Here is a 15630-nt window from a genome sequence, read left to right as displayed (position 1 = left end):
CAGCAGCAGCTGCACAGATGTGGAGTGTCCTCAAGCAGCACACCCGTGCTCTGGGCTGCCCCCAGATGGAGCTGTTTCTCTGAAATGCGTGTTGCTAGGCAAAGATGCAGAACTAGGAACAGAGTGCTCCGTGACAGGGATTTTAAAGCATTTAGTCACTTTGAACTGGGCTTTCTATGGCCCTTTGACCTTCCAGTCTGGCTTTTTTTCCTGGGTAGTTGGGAAAGAGACTGGAAGATATTATTGGAGAAAGTGGGAAGTTCACAACAGTGGCTTTTTATCACATACAAGAAAGCAACATTACAAATTGTTTTTTCAGGTTGTAAAGTAAATCACTCAAAAATTAGGAAGTGCCACAATTAAGGCTCCCTTAATTTGTGGTATGTGAACAACCACAGCTCAGTTTCCTTGTGTGTACGCATTACGGTATAGCCTAATTACACATTTTCTACAGAACCCCTGCCTCACTCAGTGCACAGGATGGACAGGACTAAGGAAACGAAGCTGCTCAGTTATTTGTTTTGATCTTTGACATGTAATGTGTGGCCACTGCTTTGTTTACTGAACCCTCTACGAACCCTGCACAGAATATGGGAGTGTCATTCATTGGGTCTTGGGCTTTTCTATGTTGTTGCTCATAACTGAAGGATCTAAGCAACTCAAACAACAGATGTAACTTCTCAAAACCCCTGTGAGGAGTGGGGATCTGGGTCTTATGGACAGGACACTGGCACAGGCAGATTCAGGCCAAAATTTGAAAAACTCCCCTAAGGCCTTTTCTCCACACAGATGCACCAATTTAACTAAGTTAAACCAATTTAAGCATTTCCACACAAGGGGAACATCATCAGTTTCTAAACAGATTTAATTCAATTGGTATAGCTTAAGTTTAGACAAGGCCTAAATTGGGTGCCAAAATTACAGAGCTTAACCTGAGACTCCCAGGACCCTATTTTTCCAGAGTACTATATGATTTTACAAAGCCCTCTACGGACATTAATTAATCCACAACACTGTGGCAGGAGGTGGGTAAGGACGATCTCCAAGTCACTTGCTCAAGGCCACAGAACAGGCCATTGGTAGAGGAAAGATTCAAACTCAGAGTTCCCTGGGGCAGATCCTCAGCTGATCCAAGTTATCACAGATCCACTGATTTACATGAGGGTATGAAAACTTACACCAGCTCCTGCTCATTCCTGCAGACCCTGCTGCCTGACTGCCCAGGGTGAGAGCATCTACAGCTCCCATGGATTTCAGTTGCAGTGGAGCGTTCGACCTCTGAAAATCAGGCCCTAGGTTTATTGAGTTGGACACCCAAGAAGTGAGGCAACCCCAGTTATACCAATATTTTCACAGTTGGTCACTAACTGGCTTAACCAGCATCACATTCAAATTCCGTAGCAGAGGCTGAAATGGAATTCAGTTTCTCTGTAGCAGTCATCTGTCATAGCTACAAGACTATCCATTCTCTTCCTGCAATTTGTCTTGTGAACTACATACTTTCCAACTTCTGCAACAAATCAAGAAAGGGTCCTACATATAACAGCCTCCTTCACTAAATACACCGGATTTATCCCCTAAGCATCATCTGCCCTGTATAAGGCAGGGATTTCTTGCCTTTAAGGGTGGGGGGGGCAGTAAAAGAGGGAAGCCTTCTGTTATGTACAACTGTAATACCTGCCAAATTTCAGTTCTCCTGCAAGCCAAGGAGGCTGAGCAATTGACAGCATTCAATTTTTATAAAAAAAGACAACACTGGACAACCTGTGCGTGTGTTGGTTCCACTCCCCAAACACATTTTTTGCGTAAGATTTTTTTAAAGATAGAAGTACCTGGTGCAATTAATTGTAAGTCCTCTGATGGAAAAGAATTCCCCCTCCCTCCCAAAAATATCTGCCTTCACCTCATCCCTGCCATTTAATTGTTTAGTTAAATGTCAGTGTTCTTCCTGGTCAAGCCTACATACTGGAATGGACAGAAGTTGGTGAGGGGCTACCTGAATAGCATGGCTCCACACATACATATGCAGATGAACTTGTTAGTCTCTAAGGTGACACAAGTACTCCTGTTCTTTTTACACTATAGCTGGTTAGTGAGCTGCATGTGCTGCAGTGGACACAGCAAGTCACTAACAAATTTCAATCCTCAGTTCCCGCACAGCAGCTCATTTAAGCAACCTCAGAGGGGGAAGTGGGGGTGCGCGCACACACCTGCATGCCATTGTCCCACAGGTCAAAAGATCTGAGTCGGGCCCACACAAAGTGAAGCTAGGATTTCATTCTCTCTGGTGACAGAAGGTGGGATCTCCTGGATGATTACTTTAGTGCTAGACATAGTCGGATCTGTTTTACTGCACTCTGACACACGATACCGCTTGGCACATGCGAATGGGTTGGTTTAAGATTTCATTTGAACTTTTCTGCCTGCAAGGTTAACTGTACTGGAAACAGAAACATAGGATCAAAAAAATGTAGAGGTGGAAGGGACCTCTAGAGCCATGAGCCAGACTGAACATTTTCCAATCTCTCTACTGTCCAGTAACTACCCTGAATTTTTTTTTTAAGAGACACAAGGTGGGTGAGGTAATATCTTTTGCTGGACCAACTTCTGTAGAGAGAGAGAAGCTTTCAAGCCACACAGAGCTCTTCTTCAGCTCTGGGAAAGGTACCACACAGGTCACAGCTAAATACAAGGTGGAACAGATTGTTTAGCATAAGTAGTTAGCAAATATTCTAAGGGGCAGTGGTTTTCAAACTGCAGATCACGACCCAGTACTGGGTTGCAGAATGTAACACACTGAGTCTCGGCAGCTCTGGTCAGCACTGCCGACCATGCTGTTAAAGGTCCCGTTGGCAGTGCTGCCCGGCTAAGGCAGGTTAGTCCCTACCTGTTGTGACACCATGCTGCACCGAAAGCGGCCCACAGCAGGTTCAGCTCCAAGGCAGGGGGACCACGGAGCTCTGCACACTGCTCCTGCCCCGAACACCAGCTCCACACTCCCAGTGGCCGATTCCCGGCCAATGGGAGCTGGGGGAGGGGACAGTGCCTGCATGCCTCTGCCTAGGAGCCGGACTGGCTACTGGCCACTTCCAGGGCACAGCGCAGTCTGTGGTGCCAGGACAGGCAGGAAGCCTGCCTTAGCAGCCCCGCTGACCAGAAGCTGCCCAAGGAAAGCCTGCACCCCAACCCCCTGCCCCAGCCTTGAGCCCCCCCCAAACCCAGAGCCCTTTTCTGCACCCCAAAACCTTCATCCCCGACCCCACCCCAGAGCCTGCACCCCCACCCAGGAGCCCTGACCCCAATCCCAGCCCAAAGCCCCCTCCCACACCCTGAACCCTGATTCCCAGCCCCACCCTGCAGCCCTCACCCCAACCCTCTGCTCGAGCCCTGAGCCCCTCCCACACCCCAAACCCCTCATCCCAAGCTCCGTTGAGTCACAGGCATCAACAATTTTCTTCAACTGGGTCGCCAGAAAAAGTTTGAAAACCACTGTTCTAAAGGATCATACAAGGTAGGAGTTGCCCATCGACACCTCTGCAGTCTTACCACAAAAGGAGGGAGTTAGTGGGCTACCGATTGTTGTAATAAGCCATAAATCTAGTGTCTATTAAGTCCATGATTTTTAGTGTCTAGCAGAGTTATGAATTTAAACTCCCAAGCTCATCTTTTGAAGTGTTGTATGGGTTTCCTTTGAGGATGAGGACTGATAGGTCAGATACAGAGTGATTGCTTTGTGAAAAGTGTTCATCGACAAGCAATAGGGTATTTGTTTCTTATTTTCCTGTGTGAGTTAATCTGAGAGTGTAATGACTGTCTGGTCTCACCCACATAGTGGTTATTGGAGCATTTAGCGCACTGGATGAGGTACACTGCCACATGCTGTGATATGCATATGCAGGATCCATGAGACTCTTGAAAGGTGAATTGTGGGGGGTGTTGATCACTGTAGCACTGGAGAGCTGTCTGAAGGTTTTCCATCTGTTGTTCTGGTGCCGCTTTGAGTGGGTGTGTCCTGGTCTGTGGGGAGCTTGCTTCTGATGATGAACTTGCCCCTTGGAGAGGCTGCGGGGTGGTTTGAAGGCCAGAAGTGAGGGCTCAGGAAAGATTTCTTTCAGGATGGGGACCCCATTGAGTATGGCAGTGTTGTTTGATGATACCCCACATGGGTTCCAATGTGGGGTGGTAGGGGTGTGAGGTCAGAGGGGTTTTATTTCTGTATTGAAGCAGGTTCTCTCAGGCTATTTAGGCAGCCCGTTCAATGAGGCCCGTTCGTTGTTTGGTGAATGTGGTTTTAAGTGTGCTAAAGTGTATATCCCAGACTTTCTTCGCAGAGCACATTCTGCAGTATCTGAGTGTCTGGCGGTAGATAACTGATTTCTTGGTGTGTTTGTGGTAGTTACTGGATCTATAAAGGTAGGTGTGGTGATCCAGGCATTTCTTGTATATGGTTGGCTGTAGGATTCCATTGTTGAAGCTGATCATGGTGTCCAGGAAGTTGATGCTAGTGTGGGAGCATTCCAGAGAGTTTAATGGACAGGTCGGTGTTGAAGTTGTGGTGGAACTCTGAAGGAGTTTGAGTTGATTTTGTTTGCATTTTGAGTTTAAGACCAAAAAAACAATGAAGCTATCACATACATGTTGTGATCTTAGTCTGCTTTCAAGTATTTCCTGTAATGAAGTATCCCATTTCCTACCAAATATCATGCATCAGCATTTATGTCACAAATGTGCTTACTGCTTCATGCACAGTGATAATTAGTATGGGGCACTACTTTATCGGCAGAATACAGAGAGCTTTACAAGAATTTTTTAGTAGTATCATTCACCATTTTATGGACTGGAATATGAAGGCACCGATGGGTTAAGTGACTTGGCCAAGGTCACAAAGGAAGTGTCAGAATTAGGGCTCAATGAATAGTAGGAGACATTTTCTGAATTGAAAATAATTTCTGCAAAGAGCTTGTAGTGTTTGGTTTGCATCTGACGATTCAAAGTTAAGGTTACTGCAAAGGCTGGAACGGACTCTTGACAGAACACTGTACTGACACAGGAGCTGCATGTTTCAGAGACCATTCTGCATCCCTCCATCAGATGGGAGAAGCCCAAGTGCAGGACATGTTAGTGGGATTCATTCAGAGTCTGTGGCCATCACTTTATTACTGTTCGAAAGGAAGACTAAAATTCACACACACAAGTTGAACTACAATACCCACCTGCGGAAGTGAAGAAACAGATTGATAGAGCCAGAAGAGTTCCCAGAAGTCACCTACTACAGGACAGGCCTAACAAAGAAAATAACAGAACGCCACTAGCCGTCACCTTCAGCCCCCAACTAAAACCCCTCCAATGCATTATTAAGGATCTACAACCTATTCTGAAGGATGACCCAACACTCTCACAAATCTTGGGAGACAGGCCAGTCCTTGCCTATAGACAGCCCCCAACCTGAAGCAAATACTCACCAGCAACCCCATACCACACAACAGAACCACTAACCCAGGAACCTATCCTTGCAACAAAGCCCGTTGCCAACTGTGGCCACATATCTATTCAGGGGACACCATCACAGGGCCTAATAACATCAGCCACACTATCAGAGGCTCGTTCACCTGCACATCCACCAATGTGATATATGCCATCATGTGCCAGCAATGCCCCTCTGCCATGTACATTGGTTAAACTGGACAGTCTCTACGTAAAAGAGTAAATGGACACAAATCAGATGTCAAGAATTATAACATTCATAAACCAGTCAGAGAACACTTCAATCTCTCTGATCACGCGATTACAGACATGAAAGTCGCTATTTTACAACAAAAAAACTTCAAATCCAGACTCCAGCGAGAAACTGCTGAATTGGAATTCATTTGCAAATTGAATACAATTAACTTAGGCTTGAATAGAGACTGGGAGTGGCTTAGTCATTATGCAAGGTAGCCTATTTCCCCTTGTTTTTTCCTACCCCCCTTCCCCAGACATTCTTGTTAAACCCTGGATTTGTGCTGGAAATGGCTCACCTTGATTATCATACACAATGTAAGGAGAGTGGTCACTTTGGATAAGCTATTACCAGCAGGAGAGTGAGTTTGTGGGGGAGGGGGGTGAGAAAACCTGCATTTGTGCTGGAAATGGTCCAACTTAATTATCATACACATTGTAAGGAGAGTGATCACTTTAGATAAGCTATTACCAGCAGGAGAGTGAGTTTGTGGGGGGGGGGGGGAGATGAGAAAACCTGGATTTGTGCTGGAAATGGCCCAACTTGATTATCATACACATTGTAAGGAGAGTGATCACTTTAGATAAGCTATTACCAGCAGGAGAGTGGGGTGGGAGGAGGTACTTTTTCAGGCTTTGTGTGTATATAAAAAGATCTTCTACACTTTCCACAGTATGCATCCGATGAAGTGACTTGTAGCTCACGAAAGCTTATGCTCAAATAAATTGGTTAGTCTCTAAGGCGCCACAAGTACTCCTTTTCTTAATGCTAGAAGAGAGAGGCACAACCAAGTAATAATACCTAGTTCTTATATAAAGCTTTTCATCACTAGATCTCAAAGAGCTTTATAAAGGGGGTCAGTTTCAGTCTCTTCCCACACACTGATTCTGGACCAGCTCACAGGTGCACAGCACTTGACCACTCACGATATAGCTAGTTGATATTGGCAGGTCTCTTCAGAAGAGGCCTGAAAATGCAGCCCAGTCATGGACCGGGGCCTCCTTGTGCTGGGTGCTACACAAACCCAGAAAAAAAGAGAGGTCTCTGCCCTAAAAAGCTACTATCTAGAGACCATCTCATGAAGAGTTATTTATGCTTTCGGAGCAACTAATGGTCCCGCTACCTTTCCAAGATTGGGACATTGTCCAGACAACATCAGCACACCGAAATCCCCACATCCCATAATAACAAGGATGTTAAGGCCTTCCTTGAACTGGTTTCTTGGCAAACATTTACTGACAAAGCAAACTCTTTAAGGAGCTTACAAAAGCCAAACCATCCAAGAAGGAACTTCTATAAAATAAGGAAGCGGAGCATGCTTTTCAGGAACTAAATGGATGCCCATGTTCTCAGCCTGTTGTATTACAGCCAGATCTTTCACCTTCACTTTATAGTATACGCTGATGCACGACATGTAGGTCTGGGAGCAATTGCTGGGTCAGAAAATCAGAGAACTTAGAAATTCATTCCATATGCTGGGTGATAGTAGCATCTCTCTGAGCTGGTCTACAATGGAAAAGAAAGGTTTCAGAGTAGCAGCTGTGTTAGTCTGTATTCGCAAAAAGAAAAGGAGTACTTGTGGCACCTTAGAGACTAACAAATTTATTTGAGAATAAGCTTTCGTGAGCTACAGCTCACTTCATCAGATGCAAGAAAGTTATCCAAGACAAGGCTAAGAGAGGTGGCATAAATATAAAGGGAAGGGTAACAACCTTTCTGTATACAGAACTATAAAATCCCTCCTGGCTAGAGGCAAAACCCTTTCATCTGTAAAGGGTTAAGAAGCTAAGATAACCTCGCTGGCACCTGACCAAAATGACCAATGAGGAGACAAGATACTTTCAAAGCTGGAGGGGGGTGGGGGGAAGAGGGAGAAGAAAGGGTCTGTCTGTCTGTGTGATGCTTTTGCCGGGAACAGATCAGGAATGCAGCTCAGAACTCCTGTAAAAAGTTAGTAAGTAATCTAGCTAGAAATGCGTTAGATTTCTTTTGTTTAATGGCTGGTAAAATAGCTGTGCTGAATGGAATGTATATTCCTGTTCTTTTGTCTTTTTGTAGCTTAAGGTTTTGCCTAGAAGGATTTTGAATCTGATTACCCTGTAAGGTATTTACCATCCGGATTTTTACAGAGGTGATTCTTTTACTTTTTCGTTAATTAAAAGTCTTCTTTTAAGAACCTGATTGCTTTTTCATTGTTCTTAAGATCCAAGGGTTTGGGTCTGTGTTCACCTGTACAAATTGGTGAGGATTTTTATCAAGCTTCCCTAGGAAAGGGAGTGTAGGGCTTGGGGGGAAGATGTCTCCAAGTGGGCTCTTTCCCTGATCTTTGTTTAACACGCTTGGTGGTGGCAGCATAGGGTTCAAGGACAAGGCAAAGTTTGTACCTTGAGGAAGTTTTTAACCTAAGCTAGTAAGAATAAGCTTAGGGAGTCTTTCATGCAGGTCCCCACATCTGTACCCTGAGTTCAGAGTGGGGAAGAAACCTTGACAAGGGGCTAGATCCATAAAGGGACAATGCCAAATGCCAACTCCTATGCACCCTGCCACCTACTGATATTGTCAGCCCTGAGTTAGTCACCCAAATTCCTCACACAAAGCACTGGGAGAGTTTGTTTATTTCTATGCTGCCACCAGTGGTGGCAGCATGTAGAGTATGCATAGCTACCTGCTGCAGTGAAAAGTGGGCTGCATCCATACTGCAGTGTGTAGCTACAAGCAGCAGTGAAAGGCTCTCACAGGAGGGAGCTGCTGGAGCCTTTCCCCACTGCCAGAGTCCTTCCCTATGGTGGGGAAAGGCTCTGGCAGTGGGACACTAGACTTATAAAAATAGCAGTGTAGGCAGGGGAAGCACTGCTTGGCCACGTGCAGAGCAGTGTAGGGTATGTACCCTAAGGGTTCAGATGTGTCTTTAATCTCCTCGCCTAAGCAGTGCCTCACCATCTACATTGCTATATACACCCATGGTAGTTGGTGTGCCATCTATGTACTCTACAGGCCACCGTAAGGCGTGCTCAGTGTGGACGTATCCTTGGGCACCTTTCGGGAGCCAGCACACTGAGTGGGAATCTGTCTAAGCCAGCCAGGACTGACATGCAGAGAAAAGCGTTGGGACTTCAGTCCCAGCTGCTTAAGTGCCTGTCTCACAGGCGGGAGGGAGACCCCGAACTCTGTCCAGGATTCTTAGCCATCAACCTCTCCTGCAGTAAGAAATCTCGGCCAGATCAGTCATTTCTCACAACCAGAAAGGGGAACCCCACCCCGTTACAACCGATAGCCCAGTGCTAGGGCACTCAGCTGGGATGTGGGAAACCCATATTCAAATCCCTGCTCTGGCTGATTTGGAGCAGGACTGGAACTTGACTGTACCACGTCCCAGGTGAGTGCCCTGACCAGCGGGCTACAGATTCAAACTCTTTCTTGCTCTTGCGTAATGAATATTTATAGAGTCGAAGGGCTTCAACAAGAGAAACAGAGCACCACCCCAAAATATCCAATAGCCTGGTAATCAGGGTGCTCACCTGGGAGATAGGAGACCTGGGTCCAAGTCAGCCAGAGCAGGGATTTGAATCTGGATCCCACTACCCAAGTGAGTGCTCTAACCATTGAGCTACTGGATATTCTGGGGACACACCCATCCACCCAAATATTCCCAATCTCTGAGGCCTGGTCCAGGTCTAGCCCTTCTTAATACTGCAAATCACTTGGCTTTGGCAATGAGTAAGTTAACTCCCAAATAAATATATTTTACCAGTTTAAAATGTGCTCCCTTTAAGTTTCCTGTGACACTCCCTTGTTCTTGTATTGTAAGAAAGGTCAGAGACTACCCAGGTTATGTATTTGCTTATTCATTTCCTCTAAAGTAAGCAGTTCTTCCCAGTCTCTACTCATGTAGAAGTCTGCATGCATCTCATGCTCAAATAAATTGGTTAGTCTCTAAGGTGCCACAAGTACTCCTTTTCTTTTTGCGAATACAGACTAACACGGCTGTTACTCTGAAACCTGCATGCATCTAATGATTTTCACCATCTTACGCCCCTTCTAATTCTCTGGAGTGAGGGTGCGGAGAACTGCATGCAGCGTTCCAGGTCAAGGGACACCCCTGATTTATATATAATGGCATTGTACTGTCAGTGTTATCTATTCCTTTCTTTAAAGCATAACATCTAGTTTGCTTTTTTAACTACCACAGTGAAGTTACCCGAAGTTTTCCTTAACATGGCCACAGTGATGCCCAGGGAGTTTGCCTGAGTGCCTACAGTTAATTAAGAACCCAGAAGCGTTGATCAGTAATTCAGATATGCATTACCTAGCATGTGTCAATATTGCATTCTGTCTGCTATTTTGCTCTTCACTCACCTAACTTTTTAGGTCCTTCTGAAGTTCCTTAGTCTTATCTAGATTGGACTAACTAAATAGCGGTCATCTACAAGCGATACAGCATCATGGCTCACTCCCTTTTCAATCTTGTTAGGGCGCAGTCTTTAATTACATGATTGCAAACTATTTACTCCCCACAGTACCTTGCTTTATTCAGTCTCTGACCCTGTACTACAGAAGACAAGGGAATTTTGCCATCAACTTCAATGGGAGCCAGGTCAAGCCCTCAGTGCACAGGATGGACAGTGCTTAGGGAATGAATCAGGGCTGTATAGTGAGGGAGACTGTTGGCTGTAGGATCCCTGCCTCATTTGTTGCAGAAATAAGGTGTGTTGGGAAGGAGGCAGGTGATTTCAGGGAGAAAGGATGGTTGTGTGGTTAGGGCAGTTGCATGCCATCAGCAGCATTGGATTTTCTCTTTGCCACAGAGTTCCTGTGTGATGCTGGACAATCCATTTAAACCAAAGTTTTCCCAAGTGGTCACTAATCGTGTGTGCCTCATTTTCTTAGGTGCCCAACTTGAGGCCTAACTTGCAGAAATGAGAAGCACTCGCAGCTGCAAAAGTCGACTGACTGGAGCTGTGCTTTGAACATACGAAGTTCTCTGGGAAAAAAAACCAGGCCCTAGGCACCTCATGTTGGGCACCCAAAATAAAACAAACAAACCACCCCCACCAAATCAATGAATGATTTATACATCATTTCTATTTCCAGCTCCCAGCTATAGATGGAGGATAATACCACCCCCTCACCAGAGTGGTGGTAAGAATAAATTCATTAATGTTCATAATGTATTCAGATACTGTGGAGACAGCCACCATAAAAATGAAGAAATTAATTCTGTATTCAGGTCTGGTTTTGGAGGGTGTGCAATATATCTAGCCTGAGATCATACTGAATGACGGGAATAATAAATACTGAACAGCTAGCCACTCTGTGAGCACCATCTGTCCTGTGCACTGGGTGAGGCAGCAGTCTTGTGGAAATAACAGCATGTGATCATGTAATTAGAGAGTGCATCATAACACAAACTGTGCAGAGTAGGGTGCCCAGGCAACCCTAATTCTGACACTTCCCAACTTTTGAGCTCCTGACTGTCCAATCTTCATGCTCTTTTGATTTTTCTGTATATAATTGGTAGATATTTACTGCCGCCAACCCCAGAATCCTTGGGGCACCGTTAGCCTTTTGCCATGCTGAAAACTGACCACTGACCGTGTCTCTTCACTAGAAAATAGATGTGTTCTTAACTCACGTTAAAATCCCAGTGAAAGCAAGCGAGTCTGTAGTCTTCATGTGAATTAAAGTTTACCTTGACGTGCTACTGTGTGAAAACTACCAACAGCCTTGTCTTCACTAAGAATTACCTCAAGTTAGCTATCTTTAGTTAGCTAGCACAGTGACACATCTTTTTTCCTAGTGAAGAAAAGGCTTTATTCCTACTGCTTTAGCCCGTTTCTAATCCAGGACAGTAGTTTACATCTCTCTCCTCATGACTACCTAGGCTATGTCAACACCCCTTTTTAGCAGTAAAATTATAGTGAGATGATCACACACACACTCCCTGTGAAATCTTAGTGGAGGCAAGGCACAGGTAGTTAACTGAAGTCAATACTGTCTCCCCCTCCACCAACAGTTGACTTTACCTACCTATACTGCAGTAAACCAAGGGCATGTCTTCACTAGCAATGTGAAAGCGCTGAGTAGCGGCATAGCACTGGGAGAGAGTTCTCCCAGCGCTATAAAAAAAACAACCCACCTCCACGAGGGGCGTAGCTACCAGCGCTGGTGCACTGTCTACACTGGCACTTTACAGCACTGAAACTTGCAGCACTCGGGGGGGAGGTTTACCTGAGCGAGAAAGTTGCAGCGCTGTAAAGTACCAGTGTAGATAAGCCCAAATAGAGGACCTTGTCTCCATGAGGGATTTTACAGCAAGATAACCATCTGAAGTCAGCTCAACCTGTAAAACCACAAGTGTTTTGACAATGAAGACCTATCCCTAGTCTTCTTACTAGCAATTGTGAAGAACTGTCCAAGACTTTTTCACAGTCCAAATACATTAGAGCAATCAGCTCTCCTTTATCCAGTAAAGTTGAAAGAATTCTAGCAGATTGCAAAGGCATGACTTTTTCCTTTATTTTAGTTATCACACCAAGGAAGCCTCACAGATCTGTAATTCTCCGGTCCCCCTAATTCATTTTCTTCCCACATTATAGAATGAAAATATTATACCTATTTCTCTGGTATAGTAACTGTTTTAAATGAGACTGCAAATATTTGGTATCTGCTCAGCCACTTCATTCTTAAATTCATTCAGAACTCTGGCATGTATTATCTGGTTTTGATGACTTGTTATTCTGCTATTTATGACTTTGTTCCAATACCTCTTTTTGACACTTCATTCTCTTAGTACCTCTTTATTACCCAAAAAGTATAGGTTTGAGGTAGGTACCTCTAGCATCCTGTGTGGCAAAGACTGATGCAATTTGTCCTCTCTGCACTGTTCTTATCCCACTTAAGTGCTTCTTCACTCCCTGTGAAGAATTCTCACAAGATTAAATTAAATATTGAATTAAAATTCTCACAAGATTCCTGCTTCAAATGCATGAATTTGTTTTATGTATAAACAATTGCTCTTCAAATTCCCTCAGCACCTAATTTTCAACTCGTATTTTTACTCCTGTAAAATGTAGCAAACAATTACTTTCTTTCCAGTGAATTAAGACAATTGTTTGCCAACTTCTACTGGCCCCTTCATAACATTCATAGGTTGCAAAGATGAGGTTTAATGCATAATTTGGCCTGCAGGGTATTGATTAGAGTCTGGACACGTGAGAAGCAGAGAACCCAGTGTCAGTCTCAGAGCCCAGGCTGAGTTTGTAAGGATTGCAGATGATTTTACCTGTAAGCAGAGCAATTCTGACAGTCATTGAGAGACAAATGACCAGAACATCATGACACTTTTCACTCTTCTGCCAAGAGCATTTAAGGAGCAATTGCTGGACACAATCAGATTTCCAACCCACTAACCCAGTGTCTAAGCTGCCATTTTTTGGCAAGACTCAAGACACTACTAAAGAGCCAACTCCAGTAGTAGCTGCCTTTCACCCATGACCTGGAGCCCTCTCCCACGGGCTGTAGAGCGGGACACAGCTCTTTGATCACACTGATCTCCTCAGCCATGGGCAGCAGGCACATCTCTGTGCTCATTACTGGACATATGTACAACATTTGATACTGTGAATCACAGGTTACTGCTATGCAACTTTAGGGACTTTGTGGCATACATGTATCACTCCACCATATAGTGGGCCCAAGCTACCAAAGGAATCTCCTCCTCTCCATCACAGAAGCCTTGCAAGAAAACTGCACCCCTCAGGTACAATGGAGCTGTCATAACAAGACTAGGGTGACCAGAGAGCAAGTGTGAAAAAACAGGACATGGAGTGGTGGGTAATTGGTGCCTATGGAAGGCAAAGCCCCAAATATCAAAACTGTCCCTATAAAATCAGGACATTCTAAACAAGAATGAGATTCCAGAGAGCAGGAGGGAGAGCTTATTCCAGATACAAATCCAACCTCCTGCTCCTCAGCTTTCCACCAGCAATGAAACCAGAACACCACTCACAGGAGTTACCCCTCCCAACCTGAGACTGAAGCAGAGGGCAGCAACAATGCACTTGCTTCTCTTCTCATAAGGAGCACAGATTCCAGGAGGCAGATTGGGTACCTGAGTTTGCAAAGTCAGCCCTCAGTTTGTGTAAGCAGCTTGCCCAGTCACCCGGGAAATCTGTGACAGAGCTAGGATTGTCACACCAAATACAAGCTCATTCTTCCTCTCTTGAGGATCACTGCCAGCCAGTGCCCTTGCGTCTCCTAAGTGCAAAGCTATGTGTTGTTCCAAAGGACTGTTCTATCATTCAGAAACAAGTGCCTCATCGGAATAATGCCTCTCCACTGTGGGCCCTAAAGTGTCATTCTTTTTATTGATTTATAAGTCATCCATCAAAGTATATTACTAGGTGCTTATACAAGAGTTACAACAAACCTTCCCAAGTTCCACACAAACTCAGCAACTGTTTGGGGGTCAGGGGAATGGGGAAAGGGACCCACTTTAGGTAGAAGAGAAGCACTGGGCTTTTGGGCTTTTCTGCCATTACATTTCCCATTACAGTTAGAAGGAGCATGCTACTGCTCTTCTGCTTCCTACAATATTCATTGCTATTGCCCACTGATGCCATTTGTGTTTCTGTGTTAGTTACCTGGGTGTAATGCACAGTGCGAGCTCACCCACACTTCAGGGCAAGCCTTGATAATAGCATTCCCTACCAATAGTACCTAAACTGGTTGCCAGAATGGCTGGCAGTTACACAAACACACTCAGGGAAATTCACAAGGGGAGAGGCGAAATGACCCAAAGCCACACACAGGGCACACACACATCAGACCGTCTGGATTACCCATTTCCAGAAACGGCCCCAGCACTGAGTCCTACACACCAGCCCGGCTTTCTTCAGCTGGCCTTAGCCCCAGTCCTGCACCTGGGCCAGTTACCAAGGGAACTTCCCTAGGGGACAGGCTCCGGCTGTACCCTGGCTAGTCCGGGCTGGGCTGGGAGGGCACAGGTGCCCTAGAGGAGACAAAGCACTGGGGTTTGGCCAGCACTGACCCTGGATCCGACACGTGGGTGCTCCTCTAAGGGCGGCCCTCTCCACCGCGGGAGCCTTGGCTGCTGCCCCACGTGCCAGGGACCCGACAGGCGGCAGTCCCTGCGCCCAGCGTCCTTCAGGCCCGAGCTACGCCAAGCTGCAGCTGCGGGGCGCAAGGAGCTTCAGGGCCAACGCCAGGCCTCCCCCGCAGCCACAGCGCCCGCCCGCGGGGCCCCCGGCGCCTTAGCCCACCCCCGCCGCCCCCACCGGCCTGGCCCGCAGCCCTGCTCTTAGACACCTCCAGCCTGGCACCCAACCCCTTCCCCGGCCCCGCCACCCAGTTGCCCCCCCGCCCCGCCCCGCTGCTCGGACCCAGCCCCGCGTCGGGGCCGGGGCTCCCGCCAAGCCTAGCGCCCAGACCCCCGGCCGGCCCCCACCTGTTCTCTGGCCGGATGCTGAGCAGGTAGCTGCGGCTGTCGGGCCGGGCGCTCCAGCCGGGGCCCTCGCCCTCCTCGCTCTCCGCCCCGGGGCCGGGGGAGCTGCTGGGGCTGTAGAGCGAGTAGCGCCCGTTGCCCGAGTAGGAGCGGCTCAGGGGTCTCCGGCGGGAGCCCATCTCCACCCGGCGGCGCCCGCCCTCCCGGAGCCCCGACGACAGGGGGACTGCGCGTCCCGGGACGCGCTGGGGGAGCGGGCTGCCCGCGGGGCGGTCCCCGACCTATCCTGCGCCCCCGGCTCCCTGCGTAGCGCCCGCCCCGCTCCATCAGCGGCTATTTTTAGACACCAGCGCTTCTGTCAGCATTTCCAGGCCCCGGGCGCCGCGCCCCACCGCACATGGGGCTGTCACTCACTCGGAGCCGGACAGCCTGGGGCACCCCGCAGCCG

At 46.9% G+C, this 15630-nt stretch overlaps 1 protein-coding gene across 1 annotated transcript in view; it reads right to left on the bottom strand.

Moving 5' to 3' along the window:
- ALPK3 (alpha kinase 3) overlaps nt 1–15361 on the bottom strand; it is a gene marked incomplete at its 5' end in the record, with an annotated part of 92699 nt that extends 77338 nt beyond the window's left edge. The window contains one exon of the mRNA XM_084640925.1: nt 15186–15361. Coding sequence (XP_084497051.1) covers nt 15186–15361 — 176 coding nt within the window. The remainder of the gene's footprint in view (nt 1–15185) is intronic.
- Between the last annotated feature and the right edge of the window lie 269 nt (nt 15362–15630).

This window comes from Lepidochelys olivacea, assembly GCF_965140295.1.
Source record: "Lepidochelys olivacea isolate rLepOli2 genome assembly, chromosome: 10".
Taxonomy (NCBI): domain Eukaryota; kingdom Metazoa; phylum Chordata; order Testudines; family Cheloniidae; genus Lepidochelys; species Lepidochelys olivacea.
Note: the sequence above shows the minus strand (reverse complement) of the source record. Positions and strands in the feature narration are given on the sequence as shown.